Source organism: Geotrypetes seraphini, chromosome 14 (assembly GCF_902459505.1).
Source record: "Geotrypetes seraphini chromosome 14, aGeoSer1.1, whole genome shotgun sequence".
In the NCBI taxonomy this organism is placed as follows: domain Eukaryota; kingdom Metazoa; phylum Chordata; class Amphibia; order Gymnophiona; family Dermophiidae; genus Geotrypetes; species Geotrypetes seraphini.
In genome coordinates, this window is record NC_047097.1 from 56,522,434 (window position 1) to 56,545,783 (window position 23,350).

The 23,350-nt window shown below is 45.8% G+C and overlaps 1 protein-coding gene across 3 annotated transcripts in view; it reads left to right on the forward strand.

The window, feature by feature from the left end:
- Positions 1–23,350, forward strand: part of LOC117348660 (mucosa-associated lymphoid tissue lymphoma translocation protein 1-like) — a 103,495-nt gene that overhangs the window by 78,551 nt on the left and 1,594 nt on the right. For all 3 annotated transcript variants that reach the window (XM_033921016.1, XM_033921014.1, XM_033921015.1), the window contains 6 exons: positions 4,315–4,492; positions 6,386–6,460; positions 9,187–9,314; positions 11,169–11,318; positions 15,359–15,510; positions 21,511–21,636. In XM_033921016.1, the coding sequence (XP_033776907.1) occupies positions 4,315–4,492; positions 6,386–6,460; positions 9,187–9,314; positions 11,169–11,318; positions 15,359–15,510; positions 21,511–21,636 (809 nt within the window). The remainder of the gene's footprint in view (positions 1–4,314; positions 4,493–6,385; positions 6,461–9,186; positions 9,315–11,168; positions 11,319–15,358; positions 15,511–21,510; positions 21,637–23,350) is intronic.

Below are 23,350 nucleotides of genomic sequence, written 5' to 3' on the forward strand. Positions count from 1 at the left end.
CAAAAATACAAGGACAAAGGGGCACACAGTGAAGTTACTAAGTAGTACATTTAAAACAAATCAAAGAAAATATGGGCAGACTGGACAGGCCATTTGGCCTTTATCTGCCATCATGTTCCTGTCTTTCACTCAACATAAAATTAAGCTCTGCAAATCATTGCCAGAGAATGTAGTAAAAGCAGTTAGTGCAGCAGGGTGTAAAAAAGGTTTGGAAAAGTTCTTGGACATTCTATAACGACTATTAAGGTGGACCTGGGCAAATCCACTATTATTCCTGGGATAGGCAGCGTAACATCTGTTTCACTCTTTTGGGATCTTGCCAAGTACATGCGACCTGGGTTGCCGTGGTTGGAAACGGGATACTGAACCTTCAGTCTGTCCCAGTAAAATGCTGCTTATGTACTTATGCACGTATATGTATAGATAGATGGGATGGCTTCATTTTCCAAGAGAAAATTGCTTTCATTTGAGAAGGCTGCAGTTCAATGAATGAAAGTCCCTATGCTCTTGCAAAAGTAAAAGTGCATTGGTCTGGCCATTGTTTCCCTCCTTTGGGAGGCGAAAGAGCCCAGCTTATCGTTCCAGTTTGATGCAAAACTAAAAAAGAAGCTTAAAGTACAGATAAAACTTCTCCAGCACTGGGAACTTTCTTTTGGTTAAAAGCGTATTCCATCTGCCTAGTGAAAGCAGCCTCAGCAAAGAAGTACCATAAAAGTTATAGAAAAGCAGTGGCATGGTGGGGGGGAGGGGCAGGCGGGGGGGGAGGGGTCCCACCACCCCAGGCGTCTCTCACCCTCGCTTTGCCACTGTAGAAGTGCATCTATGCTTTCCCATTTTTGTGAGTACTGTATCTTGGTAGAGGAGATGTCTGAGAGTCTACATAACATAAAGGAGTGACCTCGTATCAAAGCTGTGCTCTTCATGTGTGATTTATAGTTTATTTACTTTTATCCGCCTTACACAAAGTACGTACATAAATCATCATCGTAACACTACAAAAACAGTTACAAACAATAAAATAATTAAGCGGCCAGTGCCCCATCACACAATTCAAAATTCAGGTCCCATACTTCATTTTACAGAAAAGGTGTCTTTTTTTTTTTTTTTTTGCACAAAAGGGAGAAAGAAAATCCAACGTAGTCTGCAGTAAACAACAGCAAGCAGAAAACAACGAACAGACTGCAGATAATGTACAAGATGCAGGCGTTGTTTATTAATAAATGCAGTAATATATACAACCTTATAGCCAACCAAGGGACCCGACACGGTCCGTGTTTCGGATAACACGCCTTCCTCAGGAGTCCATGGTGGTTAAGATATAAAGCAAACTGCATAAAAGATAACAAACACACACACACGCTTGACCCCATTTGATCGTGATTGGCGTGTGTTTGTTATCTTTTATGCCGTTTGCTTTATACCTTAACCACCATGGACTCCTGAGGAAGGCGTGTTATCCGAAACACGGACCGTGTCGGGTCCCTTGGTTGGCTATAAGGTTGTATATGTTACTGCATTTATTAATAAACAACGCCTGCATCTTGTACATTATCTGCAGTCTGTTCGTTGTTGTCTTTTTTTTTTTTTTTTTGTCATCTTTTAAAATTCTGCAAATCTTTCTGCTGGCGAATATTCACAACAGAAGCTCGTTCCATTCCCTGGGGGCCTATACATGAAAATAAACTGTCCCTAGACACCTTCAGCCTTAACTGCGGGACTATGTAAATCTGCGCAGTCTACAGAACGCAACTGACGGGGCGGAATATGTGGCAGAATGTTAGCCACTGAATACTTCGGTGCTAAATTATGCACACGAAGGTAGACCATTAACAGAAGTTTATAACGAATCCTGTATTAAGCCAATACGACGTGGCATAACATTCTGACGCCTGCTCACGCCTCCCCAGCCGAAGGAGCGTCCTAACTATCGAGCTCTGCACAACTTGCAGTGCACACTAGAGAGTTGCGCAGGGACAGAAATCCCACCCATCCCCGCCCATCCCCATCAGGATCCTCTCCGTCCCCACCCATGCCCGCAAGGAATTACCTCCATCCCCGCCCGTCCCCATAAAAATCAGCAATTACTTCTGACAGGATCATCAATTCCACAGTTTCTTTTGTGTTTCCGCTGCTGTTTTCCTTGTGGAATCTCTTTGGTGGAACCCTTTTTTTGTTTTCTGTTCAGGTAATTAACTTATAAACCCCCTCTTTTACTAAGGCTGACGTGTCCATTATATTATATGGACAAACCCTGCTTCCAAAGCCTTCCATCCCCGTGGGAGTCCCGTTGGCTAGAGGGGGGTCCCCGTGGGAGTCCCGTGGGTTATGTGGGGATTCCTGCGGGACCCGCGGTATTCCCGCGATCCCCCTTCCCGTGCAGACCTCTAGTGCACACAAGGCACTGCAACGAGCTCTCCCCTGCCTCGCTAGCTCAGTAGGCCAAGTCTTAGAATACTAAACCTACAGACATGTGAGTGGAGAGGAAATCCTGGGCTGAGATCCACTGTGGTTTGAAGCAGGGCTTCTGTGACTTGGAGCTTGGAGATAAGAGACCTTTTCCAGGAACTCTCCACATACTTCACTATGTGTAGCACGATGGACCTTCAGATGCAGCAGAGTAGTAGAGGCGGGTCCGTACTTCAGAGTCATCTGCCTGGGGGCAGAGAGTCCCTTTAGCTTCCCCAGTTCTCAGAAGCAGGGCAGTGCTCCAGGAACTGCCCTTTGGCACAATCAAAACAGGAGGTGCGTTTTCAGAGCCCCTCCCCTTTGCCGATATGTAGATGATGCCCACAAAACCTCAGTTACTTCAGATCTGGGTCAGAGTGCTAGCTTTCTGTTTTCACGGGAGGGCTACGCTCACATCTCGTACATGATTTGTTGCAGTCATATAGGGACAGCATTACAAAGTATTTACTTGCGTGTGTGTGTGTGCATTCATCCTGAGATGTTTGAACATATCCCTCCACTCCCCCCACCCCCCCGGACAGGGTAGTCACATGCACACTGTGCCACATAAACAAAGGAGCAGTTAGACCAGGAGAGGTGAAATATGCATGGTAATTGCAATGTGAAATCTTCAGGTGACCTTGCCAGCTTTACACTTCTCCCATCCTTATGGAAAGATTACAGGTACTAAAGTACCATTCTTGTACATGCCCTTTAAATTTTCAAAGGAAAACTTGTGCAAGCTGCCCATGGGCTTTCAAAATTACCCTCAAAATGAAAGAGGGCCAGATTCTGAAAACTCAGCAAGTTGATGTAGTGGCTGTAGTAGGAGCAATTTGACTCTTACAGGCGATTCTTAGCATAATAACATGCAAATTATATGCACGCTATTTGCGAGGAGAATCGGCAGTATAAGGGAGGGTGGGGGGAACTGTACCTAGCGCTTACTCGTAAGAATAATCGCTAGGTGCAGCTCCTCCCTCCTGTCAAGACTGCTCTCTCTGCCTTAATCAATCAACTGAGCCGCAGGTCTCCCCAAACCTGCCGGCTCAGCTGATTGACCAGCAGGGAGGGCAGCAGAGGGAAATGTTCCCCCTTCTGCTGACACCCCCCTTCATTTGCCACTGCCCGCCTCCCTCCACCCTGTACAAGATCAGTAGGAGGGATGCCTACTCTCTCCTGCCGCTAGGGTCCCCTGTCCCCCCAACAACCCCCTGAAAGTCTCCTGACAGCCCCCCTGCCCCCCCAAGCACCTTTAAGATGAAGGACAGCAGGAGGAATGCCCACTCCCTCCTTCTGCTGGGGTCCCCCGACAACCCCCCCCCCTCTGACAGCCCCACCCTCTGTATCTTTAAGATGAAGGCCAGCAGGAGAAATGCCTACTCCCTCCTGCCACTGGGGTCCCCTGCTCCCTGACAACTCCCCCCGACAGCCAGTCTTTTCATGCAGCGTCTGGATTGAGTCTTTTAATGTAGTATTACAAGCCTGAGCCATTCCTTTACATAAATTATATCAGCGCCATCTACTGGATCACAAGTCTACCCCTGAAGAAGGCTGTCTAGTGGAAGCCGAACCACGGACCATGTTGGGTTCAAAGATATAAGTGAAAGGGCTGTCTATAAGTCTTGGTGTTTTACATATGTAATATTTTATTATTATTATATAAATTTTATTATTATTATATAAATTGTAATTGTCCTATAGGTTGATGTGCACAGTCCCTTCTGTTCTGCTTTGCGTAGGGTTGAGTTTTCCTGTCTCTTGTGGAGAGTCATATGTTATATGTCAGGTATTTGGGACAACTAGTAGATTTTGTTGGGAAGAGCAGAGAGACTCCCTCTTGAAGTTGTGCTGTCTGTCGTCCTCCAGGGCTGTTCTACTATGCTGGACATGGGTACGAACGCTCGGGGAGAAATTACATGGTGCCTATTGATGCCCCTCAACCCTACAGACCTGAGAACTGCATCAGCGTTCAGAATATCCTGCAGAAGATGCAAGAGAGACAAACTGCCCTGAACATCCTGCTGCTGGACACCTGCAGGAAATGGTATGCATTCTAAAATGTGTATTCATAAGCACATGCTCAGGTCGTATGGACCTCTAAAACTTTAATGTGTATGCAGATCTCTTGTAAAGGCATATACCTATGAATTCACACATGTAAAATTGATTGTATACATACAGGGCATTCTCGTTATTCGCAGTAGTACAGCTCCCAAATATATTTACGAACTGCGAAATCGTAAATAACAAAACTTTGAGTCTTTGGGAAGATAGAGGTTAGGTTCCAGCGGTACATGTTGCACCTCAAAATTGCTGAAAGTGAACAGTAGATCCTGTTGAGAAAAAGAGGTTAGGTTCCTCCATGGGACAGCACTGATGATGATTGTAATTCACTCTCTGGAAATTTGGGGGCCATGTCTGGAAGCGAACACCAGAGGCAAAAGTGGGAAAAAAAGCAAAAACAGCTTTTTCTTTAGAGCAGATCTGTGAATACACAAAAACAGCGGTGCGAATGGAGAATATTAGTCACAATAGATGCAACCATCTATTGTGAGAGTGGGAGCATGTGAGAGTGGCATGGGGGGAGGGGTGGAGAGGTACCGGTGCCCCCACCAAGCTGTCCTCTCCCTTTACCACACCACTGGGTGGACATAAAAATGCTGATTGCCGCTGGGTGAATACTAGCCAGATTGCATGTAAGGAAAATCTTTTTTGTACAGCCTGTTTTCATTATTCGCGCATTCCCGATGTGTGATCTTGCATATCCATATCATTGCCCCAATCAATCAACTGAGCCGCAGGTCTCCCCAAGTCCTGCCGGCTCAGCTGATTGACCAGCAGGGAAGGCAGCAGAGGGGGAGGGGGAATTGGGACTTGTACAACACCTTTTTTGTAGTTATACAACCATACTCAAAGCAGTTTACATACAGGTACTTCAAGCATTTTCCTTATCTGTCCCAGCGGGCTAATCTATCTAATGTACCTGGGGCAGTGGAGGATTAAGTGACTTGCCCAGGGTCACAGGGAGAAGCATAGGGTTGGAACCCACAACCTCAGGGTGCTGAGACTGTAGCTCTAACCACTGCACCACACTCTCCTCCAATACAATATCAGAAGTGAGCCAAGTATAGAACAATGAAGCCATTGTGACATCACTGATGAGGTTGGCTCTGACAGTGGTGGAATGAGGCATTGTGACATTTCCCTATCTGTCCCAGTGAGCTCACAATCTATCTAAAGTACCCGGGGTAGTGGAGGATTAAGTGACTTGCCCAGGGTCACAGGGAGAAGCATAGGGTTGGAACCCACAACCTCAGGGTGCTGAGACTGTAGCTCTAACCACTGCACCACACTCTCCTCCAATACAATATCAGAAGTGAGCCAAGTATAGAACAATGAAGCCATTGTGACATCACTGATGAGGTTGGCTCTGACAGTGGTGGAATGAGGCATTGTGACATTTCCCTATCTGTCCCAGTGAGCTCATAATCTATCTAATGCACCTGGGGTAGTGGAGGATTAAGTGACTTGCCCAGGGTTACAAAGGGCATCACAACCTCTGGGTGCTGAGGCTGTAGCTCTAACTACTGCACCACACTCTCCTCCACAGCAGGTTGCATGCTTGTTTTCTTTGCCGAGGCCAGTTAAAATGGCATTTTTAGCTGTGAGCTGAAAAGTCAGGTCCAGAAACATGTGTATGCTAAATTGTGGCTTTTTCTGGAGGAAGCAGGTACTCCCTTTCTCGGGATTAAGGTTTAAGCATGCTTTGCAACTCCTCCCACTCTCCCCAACCTCAATCACAATTTGCAAGGATTAAAAAAAAAATTAAAAAAAAAGTTTTGATCAGTGAATCAATAGCAAAATTGTACTACAGACCTCCAGGCCCTTCTGCTTTAATCCACACTGAACTGAAGCTTGACTCTTCTCTGTTTGCAAGGTACAACCCTAAATGTGCACTCTCCGAAGTGAAACCCTTGGAGCCCTGGGGGAACACAGTCTACGGCTATGCAACGTAAGTATATAACGTGATAGGAACAGAAACCCTTCTTCTAGGAAATGTCAGAGAGGAGCTTCTCCCCTAAACCCTAATATCTTGTTGAAATAAAACTGAGCCTGTGCTGTGTATGAGACCAATCAAATGCCTGCAGAGAGTATCAAAATCCACAGACTTTATAGATCGATTTTTGTACACCACTTTCCAGGTCAACAAGACCCCCCCAAAGCAGTGAACAAAAGCACCAAAGGTACAAACAATTGCAGTTAATAATGTTCTATGAGCGTCCGAGCTGTTACCACCATGGCCGGCGCTGAAAACGCTAACGCTGCTCTGTAAAGGAAGGGATTTATTTTTAAAATTTCCCTTCATAAGTATACATAGAATAGATGTCATGTACACAAGAGTCTGTTTGTTATGAACGGCTGTGTGGGTAAGGAAACAACCACCCAGACAAGCATCATTCTTTGACGTGATTGGTCCTTGATATTTTTTATGCAATATCCTAACTTTGTTCCTGTTTGGATCTTCTTATGTTTGCGAACTTGGATTTTCAGCTCTGACAGAAATTAAATTTTTTAAAAAAAAGAGAACTGCAGATGGTGGATGAAGAAATGTGCGTTTGCTTGTCGACCGAGATCATTTGCCCTCAAAAACAAGCACATCCTTCGCCTTGATTAGCAATTCTGTTCTATCTACTTTAGTTTCACCGCTGTTACAATTACTCATACATAGCTTAAAGAACTTTAAATAAATAACACTCAAATTTAATTTTTTTTGTTGGTTTTGCAATTTTATAATTTGAATTATAATGTGCCGCATAAAAAAAACATTTGCTCCGTTTAGTGTGCCGGAGCTAAAAAAGTTTGAGAGAGACACTGTTCTACCCTGATAAAATCCTTCACATCTAACCACAAACCTTGGTAGTATCTAAACAGCAGCCAATTTTTTTTACTATATTTTAATCAAATGCAGAATACAAAAGCCTAAAACTACCCCTCCCCCTCACACGAGATATAACCCTCCAGCTGACACCCAACTGGATAAACACATTTACAATTGACAAAAAACATCCATTGGTGCCCGCACTTTTTTTAACTGCCAGACTCTTTGCATCTTAGTGCAGCAACGTCCTCATACTTCGGTGCTATCTTTCCACTCAGACAGGAGAAGTACTTAGCATGACTTTGCCCTACATCTAGCCTAGGCCTCATGTGCACCTACCAGTACGGCTACTAGATTTTCCTTTGTGAAATCCGGACCCATGGCCACACCCCCCAGGACTGCCCAGTGCCTCTTTCCCACCCTGTTCCGCAAGGATCTACCATACGAAAAACGGCTTGACAAATTGCAGCTATACTCGCTCGAGGAGCGCAGAGAGAGGGGGGACATGATCGAGACGTTCAAGTATCTTACGGGCTGCATCGAGGCGGAGGAAGATATCTTCTTTTTCAAGGGTCCCACGACAACAAGAGGGCATCCGTTGAAAATCAGGGGCGGGAAACTACGAGGTGACACCAGGAAATTCTTTTTCACTGAAAGAGTGGTTGATCGCTGGAATAGTCTTCCACTACAGGTGATTGAGGCCAGCAGCGTGCCTGATTTTAAGGCCAAATGGGATCGGCACATGGGATCTATTCACACGGCAAAGGTAGGGGAGGGACATTAAGGTGGGCAGACTAGATGGGCCGTGGGCCCTTATCTGCCGTCTATTTCTATGTTTCTATGTTTCCAGTCCCGCCTCCCAGGCAGTATCCGCGCATGCACGGACCACGACGCGATGATGTCACGTGCGTGTGACATCACCGCATTGCACCCGTGCATGCATGGATGCCCCTTTCCGACGCGATTATGTCGGGAAGCTTTTCAAAACCCGGACAAAGTGCCGGGTTTTGAAAAGCCATCCAGACCCCTCGGACGTGACCTTAAAAGGAGGACATGTCTTGTGAAATCCAGACATCTGGCAACCCTACCTACCGGTTCATAGACAACGGCGCGAAAGACAAAAGCGCGCGCCGACAATTGAGCGCAGCGCGCACCGCCACACCGCTCTAAATTACAGTTTTTAGGGCTCCAACAGGGTTTTGTTGGGGAACCCCCCCAGTTTACTTAATAGACATCGCGCCGGCATTAGGGGGAGTTTGGGGGGTTGTAACCCTCCACATTTTACTTTAAACTGAACTTTTTCCCTAAAAACAGGGAAAAAGTGAAGTTTTCAGTAAAATATGGCGGGTTACAACCCCCCACAACGCCCCCACAACGCAGTGCGATGTCTATTAAGTAAAGTGGGGGGGTTCCCCCCCACGCCCCCCCGTCGGAGCGCTAAAAACAGTAATTTAGAGCGGTGCAGTGGCGCGCGCTGCGCTCAATTGTCTGGGCGCGCCTTTGTCCCAGCGCGCTTTTGACCTGACACCCTACCTACCAGCCAGCCCTGGTTATACTAGCACCTGTTTCCACTATCATTTCTGGTTATTACATATTTGCAGTCTGCCCTATTAATAGGCATTTCTTAGGTCCATCATACCAACAATCCTTGCATCTTGGGAAAAAAACCCCAGGAGATGGCAAGAAGATAAGTGGTCACAATTTGTTTAGTTTACCCTTAATGCCCACAGCAATGGTGTCTGACTAGATCAAGGCCTAAAATCTAAATCAAGAGTTTTTTTTAGATTAAGACTAATGCTTTACCAGCTGGGCTCCTTCTGCATCTAACTGAGCCAAACTTTGCTTAATTCTGTTTGCAGGAGTGAGGATGCAGAGGCCTATGAGGTGCAAGATGGGGCGTTCAGCTCTGGTATTTTCATGAAATACCTGAAGAAACACATTCAGAAGGAGAAGAAGGTTACCCACATGCTTGAGGAAGTGTTGGAAGGTACTAGGGATCCCAATCATTGAATAAGAATGTGTGGCGGTTCGTAATGGTTCAGTAGTATGGGGGGGATCTAGATTCAATCCTGGGAATTGTCTTCTATTTCTCACTCTCACAAGGTATGGGCATGCATTCTTGGAGAGACAGGGTGGAGGTGGCAGCCATTACACGCCAGCAACACCTAGAGGTAGAATTCAGGAAGCATCCTCGTCAGATTCCTCTGATTAGTTGATATTACAGTGAGAAAAGGATAATGTCTAATCCGAAAACCAGCCCTTGAATGAAGTCCCAAGGCATCTCTGTTTCAGAAACCCTGTCATAAGTGTCAGTGGATTCAGAGTAAGTTCTAGCCAACTAGAAACTCCAGAGTTAGGGGAAAATGAGCCCAGCCAAAGCAGCTCCTCAAATCTCCGTCTGTGAAATAACAAGTTTCATCTTTATTTGATATATTGCCACACAGTATTAAATCCTTATGATCCTGTCCTGTAGCTGGCTGCATGCAGGGGTGGTAGAGTAGCCTAATGGTTAGAGCTGCAGGCTGAAAACAAAGGAAGTAGGTTCAAATCTCACTGCTGCTCCTCGAGACCTTGGGACATGAGTACAGTGTCTGTAGTGGACAATGGTGCACATATACCTCCAACCTCAAAGAAGAGTTTCGTAAAGTTCTTGTTTTCCAGCTGCAGGGCAGCAGAAAGTGTTTTGGTGCACCATCAACTTAATCAGCCACTCTCTCCCTCCCCCCTGCTTAGCGAATCATCTCACCTTGCACTGCCTCAGATAGAAACTCAGGGGAGGTAGTTATCAAGCTGCATTACAGCAATAATATGCATTGTTTGCTGTTTAACACAACTTATAGGGCACTAATGCAGGCTTTGTAACTGAAATTCAATCGCAGCTCTTATGCTGGCTCAGCTGATCGCGGCTCTTCTCCCTTGCCTGCTTAGCTGATCGCGTCTCTTCTCTTCTCCCCTGCCTGCTCAGCTGATTGCAGCGCTGGTGCTGCTTAGCTGATCATGAGTAGGAAAGAAAGATTTTTTTGCAGCGAGCTTGACGGGAGGGGGAAGAGATGTGCCTACCGATTTGCCCTTCTGGCAAATCGGGCACCAGGCATAGTTTCTCCCCCTTATACCAGGGCTGCACCACACAAATAGCATGCATATACAGTGGAACCTTGGTTTACGAGCTTAATTTGTTCCAGAAGCATGCTCGTAAGCCAATTTACTCGTATATCAAAGCGAGTTTTCCCATAGAAAATAAGGGAAACTCGCTTGATTCGTTCCACCTCCCATCCCCCCCCCCCCCCGGCTACTGGCGCTGCTCCACCCCACCCCACCATATCCCCCCACCCCCAAGGCCACTGATGCACTTCCACATCCCCCCCCATGAACTGGCATGCCCCCCCACCCGCAAACACTCCTCCCCCCCCCGCAAACCGGCATAGCCCCCCCTTGCGAACGCCCACCCAAACTGAAAGATTCCCCCACAATGTGACACTGGCACGCAGCACCAACCCACAGGAGGTGCCGGTGCCCGAAGATCGTGCCTCTCCTCCAACTGGGCCTTGAGCATCTGCGCCTCTCTCCGAGATTCTCTGTAATTTGGGGACATAGAAAGGCAGTACATAAAATGCATTACCCTTTAAAATGATGTAGTTTGCGATGGCAATTTGCTACTGCGACCTGGGTCATGCTGAATTTTCCAGCTGTCTTTTCAGAGCACTGTGCTGTGGTATGATGCCGAAAGCTAGATTAGAGTGCCTTAAGGGGAGAATTGCAGCAGCAGCAGCAGCACCCAAAAACCTCCTGAGGCGGTTGAGTAAGGGAGAGATTAATTCTTTTTTTTTCCTCTGGGTTGTAGACCTGGGTCGAGATCCGTTGGTGAAGGGAAAACAAGTGATGGAAATTAAGCACACACTGAAAGAAGGACGAGCACTGACCGACACCATACGCAGGATAGGACAGACAGACAAGCCCCAAGCCTGCAGTGATGTCTGGACGCACGCCAGAGGTAAGAGCTTTTGCAACTATACAGTCTGATAGGCTGATGGGACTTTTGTTGCTCCTTGCTTTCCCTTTTACTGCTGTCAGCACTCAGCTGTGCTCCTGAAGCGCACTCATATGCAGCCATCAGACGCCCAAAGACTTTAAAGTGGAGGCAGTTGCTAAAGTCTCTAAAATAATAGTTTGGTCTGCTTCTTGGTGCCACCTCTTACTCCATGGGTCTTCTGAAGGTCTTCTCTCTTTTTTTATCCTGATGTATTTTATTTTCTTGGTACTCTTGGCGCGCACCTTTCATCATGGCAATTATGGTTTTGAAGCTCCAACTGGAGCCACCTCAATTGTTCATGCCATCTCCCTTCTTCCTGTATATCTGCCCCCCTCTGATTTATATTGAGCTGCAGTGATATAGTAAGGTGGGTGTGGGAGGGGGGACAGACCACCTCAGGCATCTTCTTAGTGAGGGTGCTGGCACCTCTCCACACCCCCACGCCATGATCGCGCTCTCCCTTCCTCCCATCCCCATACCTGGCTCCCTTCTGAAATCAGTTCTGGGATGCAGGACCAGGAAGTGACATCAGAGGGAAAGTCAACGCTAGTGCTTGCAGCAGGGCCGGAAAAGCTGCTTGCACTGTGCGAAGATTTAATGATGTACGGGGAGGAAGGGAGGGCACGAATGTGGTGTGGGTGGGGGATCCAGAAGGAGTGGGGGGGGTTGGATGCCTCCTGCCTTTGCTATGAGCTGTGATTTTCAAATCCAGTCCTCAAGTGCCCCCTACCAGGGAGCCAGTAGAATAAAGTTTCTTTGGCTTTGGCACACATCTCGGCTTTAGCGCACAATTTGTGGATGCCCTAATGCAAAAGAAGTTTTGTGCAAAGCCTCGGGTAGATATCAGTGCACAGATTGCAGATAAGTGGACTGAGGAATTGGGAGTGGAAACTAGTGCGGTAATAATAGAAAAGGCTCTTCGATTAGGCATTTCATCAATTTCTTGCACTTATTATAGAGAGAGTCTATTTCAAATGGTTATGAGAGCTTATGTTTCTCAAGTTCAGGCTTTACATTTTGGTTGTGTTGAGTCAAGAATAGGCCTAAAATGTAAAAAAAAAATGGATAATACATCGGGTCATGCTTTATGGTTATGTCCCCAAATTTAGAAATTTTGGAATGCTGTTTGTGTTTTTCTTGGATCAATTATTTCTAGAATTGTGGTTCCTTCCCCCCGGATGGTATTATTTCTTCAATGGGACAGGATTTTTAAGAAAGGGGTTAGGGAATTATTTCGTAAATCCTTTATTACAGGTCAGAAATGTATTTTACAACATTGGTTGGAAGAAAGTCCACCCTCATTTTGGCATTTCATGCTGTTATGATTATGGAAGCTAGGGCAACCTCCCCATCTTATAAAAAACTGAGTAAATTTTGGATGACCTGGGAACCTTATATACAGCAATTATCAGTCAGAGCAGGCAGTTTTGGAGTGAACTCATTACATTTGTAATCATAAAGTCAAGCATTATTTATTAGTAATATTTGGAAATGGGTTGGGGGAAGGGGGGATAGGAAGTGGGGAGGGAGTGTTGAGAGGTACTTTATCGTGTTTGTATTGTGATGATAATTGATTGATGATTTCTTTGAATTTATATATCCACAATGTATTAACTGAGTTGAGATGAGATTCTTTGTAAGATTTTTGTTATGTATATTTTATTTATAAAACTCAATAAAAATTATTGAACATTAAATCCTATAGCAATGAGGATAGGGTTATTCAGCTCAAAGGCAGAGAAGTGTCCAGGAGGTTGATCGCAACAAGGTCTGAGGAAGAGTAAAAGTTAGCTCATTCCCCTGCAATCAGCACTATGAGGATTTCATACCCGATTCTTCTCTTTTCTGCGAGTGTACAGGACCCACATATTTTTCTGGCTTTCTTGATGAGGAATAGCTGAGGGGAGAGATGTGCTGAAACTAAGATTGTTAGACTATTGACAAAATTGACGTTAGCCAAAATTGTGTTTCGTCACTCGGAGTTGCACATGCAGGAATGCTGTTCTGCACATAAATAATGTGTGCAGTATTGCAAAATTTGTCTACACCAAATGGCATTCAAGCACACACACAGATGTATGTGGATGTAACCAACCGCTAGTAGCGTGTAACTGTGTTATCTCATTAGCACTCATTTTTTGATGCCACTGGGAACGATGTTTTTCCTTTATGTAGGCATTAGGAAATCCTGTGCCGAGCTCTGGTGCAGACACTTTCTACCTTAGTCCCCGGGTGGGTTATCAGAGCAGCCAAACCATAAAAATTAGTGGTTTTGAAACTCACTGTACGTAAATGCATCTTATGAGTAGGCATTACACGTGACCTACAAACCCAGCTTGCTGCTGGCACATGAGGATCCGATGTGAAACCCACTGATTTTAATGGCATAATGATAGGCGTGACCATGCCACATGCTGGGGCCCTTTTATTAAAATGCATTAAGATTTGTAGTTAATGTGACTTCACATGGAATTATCCTAGTCTTCGCGGGGGAGAGGGATGGGTTTCCTGCCACAGCTGCTAAACTGATCGCCACGATCAACTCGGCAGCAGCCCGGTTCTCTAACCGGTGTCTGTGACATGGACGCCGGTTAGAGAATCGTGGTGTTAGGCGGGCTTAGGTGTCTGTCAGTGAGGACAGATGCAATTCTATATAGGACACCCATGTGTGATTCTCAAAAGCCACTTAGGTTCACCCCAATCTGCCCTGGCCTCTCCCAGTTCAGCCCAGCCCCCCACAAACCGCCTCTCTTCTTCCCCCAACAAGCTCCAGCCGCATCTGGAGGGCCTGGAACATGCGCGGATGTGTGTTATGTTATCTGCGCATGCTTGGATGCCCTCCAGATGAGGCCGGAGCTCATCGGGGCTTTCCAAAACCCGGAAAAACTGCTGGGTTTTAGAAAGTCTGTCCGGGACCCAGGACAGACCCTAGGTCAGTGGTTCCCAAACCTGTCCTGGGGGACCCCCCAGCCAGTCAGGTTTTCAAGATATCCCTAATGAATATGCATGAGAGAGATTTGCATATAATGGAAGTGACAGGTATGCAAATCTCTCTCATGCATATTCATTAGGGATATCTTGAAAACCTGACTGGCTGGGGGTCCCCCAGGACAGGTTTGGGAACCACTGCCCTAGGTTGTCATATAGGTTCAAATTCTGGCTTTGGCTCTTGGAAGCACACGAGAGCAGTGTAAAATTCTCACACACCAAGGCAAAGGAGTGGCGTGTGAGAGCACTGTATTGCTGTCCAGCCACAAGAGCAGCACTAGAAGGTAGCTCACAAAAATTCTGCATCCTTCTTTCTTAGCCATAGGGGAACACTGCAGTGAGAAAAGACTAAAAAGGTTAGGGCTCTTCATGTTGAAAAAGAGGCGGCTGAAGGGAGATATGATTGAAGTCTACAAAACCTTGAGCGGTGTAGAATGAGTGCAAGTGGATCGATTTATTACTTCATCAAAAATTACAGAGACTAGGGGACACTCAATGAAGTTACAGGGAAATACTTTTAAAACCAATAGTAGGAAATATTTTTTCACTCTGAGAATAGTTAAGCTCTGTATAACGTGTTGCCAGAGGATGTGGTAGGAGCGGTTAATGTAGCTGGTTTTAAAAAAGGTTTGGACAATTTCCTGGAGGAAAAGTGCATAACCTGCTGTTGAGACAGACTTGGGGGGAACCACTGCTTGCCCTGGATCGGTGGCATGAAATGCTGCTACTATTTGGGTTTTTGCCAGGTACTTGTGACTTGGATTGGCCTCCATGAAGACGGCATACTGGGCTAGAAGGACCACTGGTCTGATCCAGTAAGGCTATTCTTATGTTATATACATAAGAGAAGCATATGGACTGATCCCTTTCCAGCACCGATCAGGATCTGAGATGGGATTATCCATGACAGGACAGTGGTGCATAGGAGGGGAGGATAAATGATCCAAAAAGGTGCAGGATTAGCTCTGCACAGAACAATCTCATAACTCCTGCCTCTCTTGTTGTGATTCCAGAGCTGCCCAAGGAGATCAAGAGGTTCCCCTGCGGTGCTGAAATTGAATTGTGCTTCCATGCCGTCTTCTCAAACATCATGCATGTGTACGCCAAGCTGAAGAAGGTTCCTGAGCACATAGCCAATGCCAGGGTTCTTCTGTTCAAACCTCCGGTGAGTCCCCGGCAGCTTCCCATTTATTTTCCAACTATTGCAGAATCTGCAGGGCGGTCAACACGATGGCTACACAAAGCTCTCTTTACGTAACTTTCTCCTGATTCACCTCTGACAAAGGCTTTCAGAATTCTTCTTCTGTGCGGTATGTCACAATGCCACACTCAATTTTCTGCTCTCTTCCCTGCCTCTCCTGCAGTAAACTTGTCAGAAACAGCAGAAGGTTTTGTAGGACCCAGTCTCAGGGGAAGACTTTCTGCCAACACTGGCTTTCTTGTAACATCCACTCCAGGCTGATTCCATAAAAGACAACTACACTTCTACCTCCGTTTTCGCGGTTTCAGCATTCACGGTTTCGATTATTCACGGTTTTTAGCTTGCTGATTCCTCCCCCCCCCCCCCCCATTACATCAGCTTGCATAGAGAAATCTCTGGTTCCAAGCGTTTACAGAGAAGATAGCTGATTCCAAGCACTTTCTTCACCTTGTTTTGCCTCTCCTTCAGAAACAGGCCAGGTCTCCCAACATGTTATTTGCGGTTTCACCATATTCACGATGGTTTTTATTAGAAAACGGCAAATAACATATGAAAAAGTTATTCGCGGTTTTTAGCTTGCTGGCTCCTCCCCCCAAATTACATCAGCTTGCTTAGAGAAATTGCCAATTCCAAGCGTTTACAGAGAAAATCGCCAATTCCCGGTACTTCCTTCACCGTGTTTTGCCTCTCCTTCAGGAACAGACCAGGTCTCCCACCATGTTATTCGCGGTTTCACCATATTCACGATGGTTTTTAATAGAAAACGGCAAATAACATATGAAAAAGTTATTCACGTTTTTTTCGGTATTCGCGGGTCTGTTAATCCCCTATCACAGCGAATACGGAGGGAGAATTGTACTACAAACCACTGAAAGCCCTTGGACTTAATGCGTGCAATGGAGATTATGGGATAGTTAACGAATTTAAATAACTAGGCTGTTGCAAATGTAGAGATTTCTGTGTTAACGTAAAATTTTTGAACTAAATTCTATATGATATTGGCAACCAGTGGCGCAGCGAGGGTGAGAGATGCTCAAGGGGGAGAGGCCGTTCCACATATGCGTGCTCCTTCTTTTCCTTTCCCTTCTCCCGCACCTCTTTAACTTTCCCGGCGTGAGCAGCATCACCAACTTGTCGCATCAGCTCTCCCTCCGACGTCACTTCCTAGGCACGGAACCTGGAAATTACATCAGAGGGAGAGCCGACGCTGGCGCGAGCAGCGGGTTAGAGTTGCTACTCATGCCGGCAAAGAGCTAGAGATATGGTGGGAGGGAAATGTAGGCGCACAACGTGGGGAGGAGCAGGGAGGAGGAGAGGAGGACAAGATTTGGCGCCCCCACCAAGACGGTGCCCGGAGTGGACGGCTCCCCCCCCCACACACACACACACTTAACTATGCCACTCTCGATAACCAATGATAAAGCAAAAACAAAGGCATAACATGATCAGATTTGTTTTGCCTAATAATTTTATAGCTGCGTTTTGTAGTGTTTGAAGTCATGCAGTGGGCCTGGTTAAGTGATCATATATTTTGGTATGTCACTAGCGCCTCCCAGGGCAGTTCTTTAAAACTGCAGCTGACCTAGCCCTATGCAGCTGTAAAGCAGAAGACTCAAGCTTTTGAACCCCCAGTTTAAGGGCAGACAGCTACCACCTTGGGAACCGTATCAAAAAACACTTATCTTTTAGCCCTCAGCCAGTTAAAGGAAACTGAAGTTGCTCAGGCAGGATGCCTGGAAAGATTTTTTTTTTTTAAAAGAGAGATAAGGGGAGATGGAAATAAAGTCATATATAACCAGTTAAAGACAGAGGATGAAAGTTGTACTGTGTGTCTGGTTTGCATATGCAGATAATGGAATGGATGGCCTGCGCTTCCAGAGGACGTAATAGGGCAGAGTACGGTAATGGGGTTTAAGAAAGGATTGGACAATTACCTACTGGAAAAGGGGATAGAGGGGTATAGATAGAGGATTACTGCACAGGTCCTGGACCTGTTGGGCCGCCGCGAGAGCAGACTGCTGGGCATGATGGACCTCAGGTCTGACCCAGAAGAGGCATTGCTTATGTTCTTATGTGACTGGGAGAACATATAAGAGTTATTTCTACAGTACTGAAAGCAGGTGCCCAAAGTGACCTTTGTATTTTGTTTTGTTTTGGTAGGGAACAATACAGCCAATGCTGACATCTAGTGGTAAAATGGTGAAAGAGATGAGAAACGATTGTTCTGACTAAGGGGGCAGGCTTGTACTTCTAGCAAGAACATTCCAGCCGATATTCTAAACCAGTGGTTCCCAGTCCTGTCCTGGTGACCACCAACCAATCGGGTTTTCGTGTACCGATCGGTTTGCGACCCCTTTACTATCAAATTTCCATCCGGCCTGATTCACTTACCTCTCCTGCGATCCGCTTCAAATCCATGCATGCAAATGAGGTGAAACGCATGCAAATTGGACAGCGACCCGATTCACTACACCAAATTTCCGATCCGACTGGGCTGGATGATCACCTGAAGAAACGACTGCTGGGGACCAGTCGAAAGCATCTTTCCAACTGGAAGCCCTGCTCCCTGCCCTGAAATCTCTCCTGCCTGCTCGCCCCGAATGCTGCCCTGCTTCTTATCTCTGCTGCTCGCCTTCATGCCACCCTACTCTGCCTCGATCTTCCCCAAATCTCTCCTGCCGCATCACCGTTCTCCTGGCCTTCCCCGAATCTCTCCTGCCGCATTGCCGTTCTCTTGCCTTTCCCCGCCCAGCGAGCCCATGGTTTTAATCTGCGGGTTTAAAGCGGTTTAAAACCACGGGCTCGCAGGGCTAAAAACTAAAGTTTTAAGTTTTAAAAAAGTTGCGTCTCAGACGGGCATGCACAGACCATCTACAGATGGTCTGCGCATGCACGGGGATCGCTAACGAGCAATCTGTGCAGGCAGATGGGGGGCGTTACTCCTCCAATCGCCCCCCCCCATTTGCATATTTTTCGTTCCTGAATTCATCGGACCTGCCCCGATCAGGCAGGTTAGTGAATCCAGGCCTTTGTTTATAAGTCATTGACTTGGAACCATGTCCCAAGTCCATCACATTAACCACCCAGACAAAAAAAATGAGTTCAGTTAGTTTCACAAGACCTACCCTTGATGAACCATGCTGCCTCAGCTCTTATAATCCACTGGATTCAAAATAACCAATTGTTCTATGGGGTTTTTTTCAGGAGTCTCTTAAATGCACTCCCTCTCCCTCCCCCCCCCCACGGGTACCTCTTCAAGTTTTCACTAACAGGATCCCTTACTTGCTGCTCAAATTGGCTCAAGCCTACCCTCTAATGAAATTTCCGGGTGCTATAAACAGGAAGTTACATTAGAGGGAAGGCAAGGGGCTGGCTTGAGCGATAAGGAGGAGTTCTTCCTCGCTGCTAGTGAAGACTACATGAGGATCTGGATCCACACCCCAATCTGAGTGTCCATGTTTGGGTGACTTGTACAGAATCTGTACATTTTTTCTTTAAAAGTATGCACTATTGACACAGAGAGTGCATGCTTTCCTGATAGTGTGCACATGCATCACGATTCACACATATGTGCACACTGTGCCCTTTGTGCATATAATACATACTGTTTAAGATTTAAGAAAAATGTAAACCCTTTAAATATCGTTTTCCTAATGTTTCTTGATTGTAAGTTTTTGTAATTATGTAATTTTATTTGTCTATGTAATAACTACCCCAAGTTTTTATTTATTCATTATTGATTGTATATCGCCTAGAATGTAGAATAGGCGATTAATCAAATTACATAATAAACTTGATAAAACTTGATAAACTGTGCACAAATACCCTCAGATTTTATAAAGACCACCTACATTTGGGTGCGATGCAGAGATATGTGCATGTCACATATAATTGGATGCAAGTAATCAATTATTGACCTTAACTGCAGGACTGCAGCGCCAGCAGCCTAGGTGACTGACACCAAAAACCAGCCTGTCAGCCTCGCTCAGTCAGATCCAGTGTCTTTCCTTCCCTTCCAATCCCTCCCCCGGTCCTCTACTTGCCTCAGAGTCATTGGTTTGCACCTAGCAGCGATCAAGAGAAACTGCTCTGCCAGCCACGGGTCCTTCCTTCTGCCACATCCCGCCTACGCAGAAACAGGAAGTTTCTTTCACTGGAGGTGGGACACAACAGGAAGAAGGACCTGTGTCTGGCAGAACAGTCTCTTTCGATCGCTTTATGGCTTTACTTTTGACTGATGGTGCGGGGGGGGTGGCAGTGACCCTTAAGTTTGCTCGCCCCGGGCCTGGCTTTATCTCTTAGCAGCCCCTGCTTAATTGGCACCAATTAGGGGGGGTTACACGTACATCTAACGGCATGCTATTCTGTAACAATGAGTACTCAAACCCAATGGCATTCAACCCAAAAGGAGATGCAGCCGTGGGAAAATCAGGGGTGTTCTGAACATTTGGACACAGTGTTATATAATACTGCGGATGCACACCTGATTTCAGCAGGCATAAGCCTTCGTGCCCAAAGTTGGGTGTGAGCATTGGCACAATACACAGTTGTAAAAAGAGTACTCAGCAGGAAGTGCCCCTTATAGAATAGTGCTGAACACCAATTGTTTCCAGGATCTAGTTTTGAGTGCCATGTACTGAATCTCACCATAGTGCCCACTATTAATGACATTTGTTTCAAAAAGAAAAAAAAAAATGAACATTTTTTGTCTGCCCATCCGTAATTAATATCAGCTATGTGTTTCCTGGTCCCCTACTTTGCCTGTGCTAATGTAACCTCTTCACCCGGATGCTGGTAAGAGCACACAAAGTATATTTATTAGTTGCGGGACCAGGGCCAGGACCAGGCCGCAGCAAGTTTCTCACCCCACAATCCACTCTCATTCCAAATGACTGGAGGCCATACCAGATGTAAGCAGCAAACTCCAACTTCATTTCTTCTTGCAAAAACTGAAGAGCCACACTTGTGAACAGCAGTTTCGCTCTCTTTCAGACAAATAGCCAACTATTTACAACTTCCCTCTCTCCCGTCCAATGGGTCAGTTGGTGATGTTTGCCATCAGACCCCACCCCCAGAACACAAAGTTTAAGATTTTACAATGGTCAAGTTGGTGTGCTGTGGCCAAAAGATAAATTTCCCGCTAAGATCCAGATCTTAAATCTCCTCTGGAGTGAGGTCACAAAGATTGAGACCACCTCCCAGAAAGTCCAAGAACCGGCTTGGCTTCTAAGTGTTTTCCCTTAGGCTGCTGGCAGTTTCCAGAGGTGCATGTAATCTGTCTACATCAGTGGTCTCAAACTCAAACCCTTTGCAGGGCCACATTTTGTACTTGTAGGTACTTGGAGGGCCGCAGAAAAAAATAGTTAATGTCTTATTAAAGAAATGACAATTTTGCATGAGGTAAAACTCTATAGTTTATAAATCTTTCCTTTTGGCTAAGTCTTAATAATAATATTGTAATTCATAGCTAAAGAGACATATGATCAAGAAACTGTTTTATTTTACTTTTGTCATTATGATAAACATACTGAGGGCCTCAAAATAGTACCTGGCGGGCCGCATGTGGCCCCCGGGCCGCGAGTTTGAGACCACTGGTCTACATGTAGTCTGTGCTTTCCATAGACTACATGCATGAGCTTTTTTCAAACTTCCTAGGTCAGAAGTTCATACCCACCTGTTGTTACCAATTATTACTTCTTTTTTTTTTTATACTCCAACTGCCGAACTGTGCAGCTCCAAATTCCAGGACTGCCCTTCATACACCAGTACACAGCACTGATAATTTTAAAATTCTAATCTTACAGTCCATGGAAAATAGATGCAACTCTTCACTTCAGTGCATACTATTTGCCCAGGGATATACTAAGTCGGTGTGGAAAGATCTAGAAGTTCATGAGGAAATGTTTTGGTATATTATTAACATAGGGGTTTTTTTTCCTGTGTTTGTCCTTTCTTTTATTCTAGGAGATGCTAGATATACTGACAGTGACTGACAGCCGCTGTGAAAGAGTAGACTCCCTGTTGGCTAGTTCCAGTGACAGAGAGGAGTCAGACAGCATGCTCAGGCTTTGTGGGCTGCAGAAGTATCAGGTACAAGGAGTCTTTGGCATCAATATCCTTCTCTCTTTCTTTGTACTCATGAATTATCTCTTCTTTTCTTGATCTGCAACAAAGTGCTAAACTTCTGCTCCACAGGAGTACAGCATTACCGTGGGTATATTATTGACATTTTAGTCTTCAAAGGCTACTACCATGTTTCTCCAAAAATAAGCCCTAGCATGATTTTCGGGGTAGGTCTTAATATAAGCCCTACCCCAAAAGTAAGCCCTAGTCTTGGGATTCGCTGGCAGCAACTCTTCAACCCGCCCACGCTGCCCCTCCCACTGTGCGGCCGAACCCCCGCTGACCCTCCATCCTTCCCTCCCATCCGAGCTCTACATACCTTCATCCAAAGAGCATAGGGCCGGCAGCACTCTAAACAGGCTGCTTCTGCCTTCTCCACTGAGGAATTCACTCTGCCGCTCCGTCCCCTTCCCGATCCCCCCCAATCGAGAAAATGCGGGCAGGGAACGGAGAAGACAGCAGGTGAGGGGCACCACCACCCTGGATGCCAATCACCCTCGCTACACCGCTGCCTGCAACTATTGATCAGTCTCTCACATTGCTCTTAAAGGAACTTTGGTTAATTTGCCATGCAGAATTGTTTCAGCAATTTGACATTTGAGGGTTTTCTTACATGTACAGTTCCTTTGCCACAGCCTCTTAGTAAGGGTTCAACCAAGACATTAACTTGGTCAATCTAAAACACGCAATATTTTCTCCATATTTACTTGAATGCGTAGGGTCGTTTTCCTACTACATAATCCATTGTGGCTCAGCTGCTGCTAGTGGATGGATGGACTGAAATTGTTGTCTAGAATTTTTTGATGTAAAGCAGAATTCATTTTTCTATCCATGATGACAAGTAATTCATATCCTGATGCAGCAAACGAGCTCCATACCATGATACCTCCACTACTATGCTTGATGGTTTGGAAGGCATGATTTCAATTTTTTACTTATCTGTCCAAAGAATATTATTGCAGAAGTCTTGTGGGTCATCCTGGGGCTCTTTAGCAAGCATCATTGTTCTTTTTAGGTATCCTATCATGATCATCATTCACCTTTTCCAAATTTAGCTCAAGGCAGGTTACATTCAGGTACAAGAGTTATTTCCCTGACTAACTAGGTTCACAATCAAACAGACAGTGGAGGGTGAAGTGGCAGTGGAAGACATGAGATTAGAACTTTGGTGCCCCTGTTCACAACCCATTTCTTTAACCACTAAGCTACTTAGTTTTTTTCCTGATGGGTAAGGCTTGAATTATCCCATTACTCGCAGTGAAAGAGGCCTATCTATCTCTGTATGTTGGTCTGGCATTCTTTAAAGCAGGGGTGTCCAACCTGCGGCCCGAGGGCCACATGTGGCCCCATGAAATATTTTGTGCGGCCCGGTCGAGGGTGATGTGGTGTTTTCCTCTGCTGCCCCCTGGTGTTTACCATCTTGCTGGCTCCCTCCTCTGTTTTGCTGCAGCGTTTGCGCGGCCCCAGAAACATTTTTTTCAGCCATTGCGGCCCAGGGAAGCCAAAAGGTTGGACACCCCCTGCTTTAAAGCTTTGTTGCTCATGGCATGATCTTTGTATGGCAACCACTCTAGGTATAGTCACTACAGTCTTCAGTTTTTTTTAATTTATATGTTATTGTGTCTCAAGGAACACACAGTTGTTTAATTTATACCTTCTTTTATTGCATAAGAAAAGATGA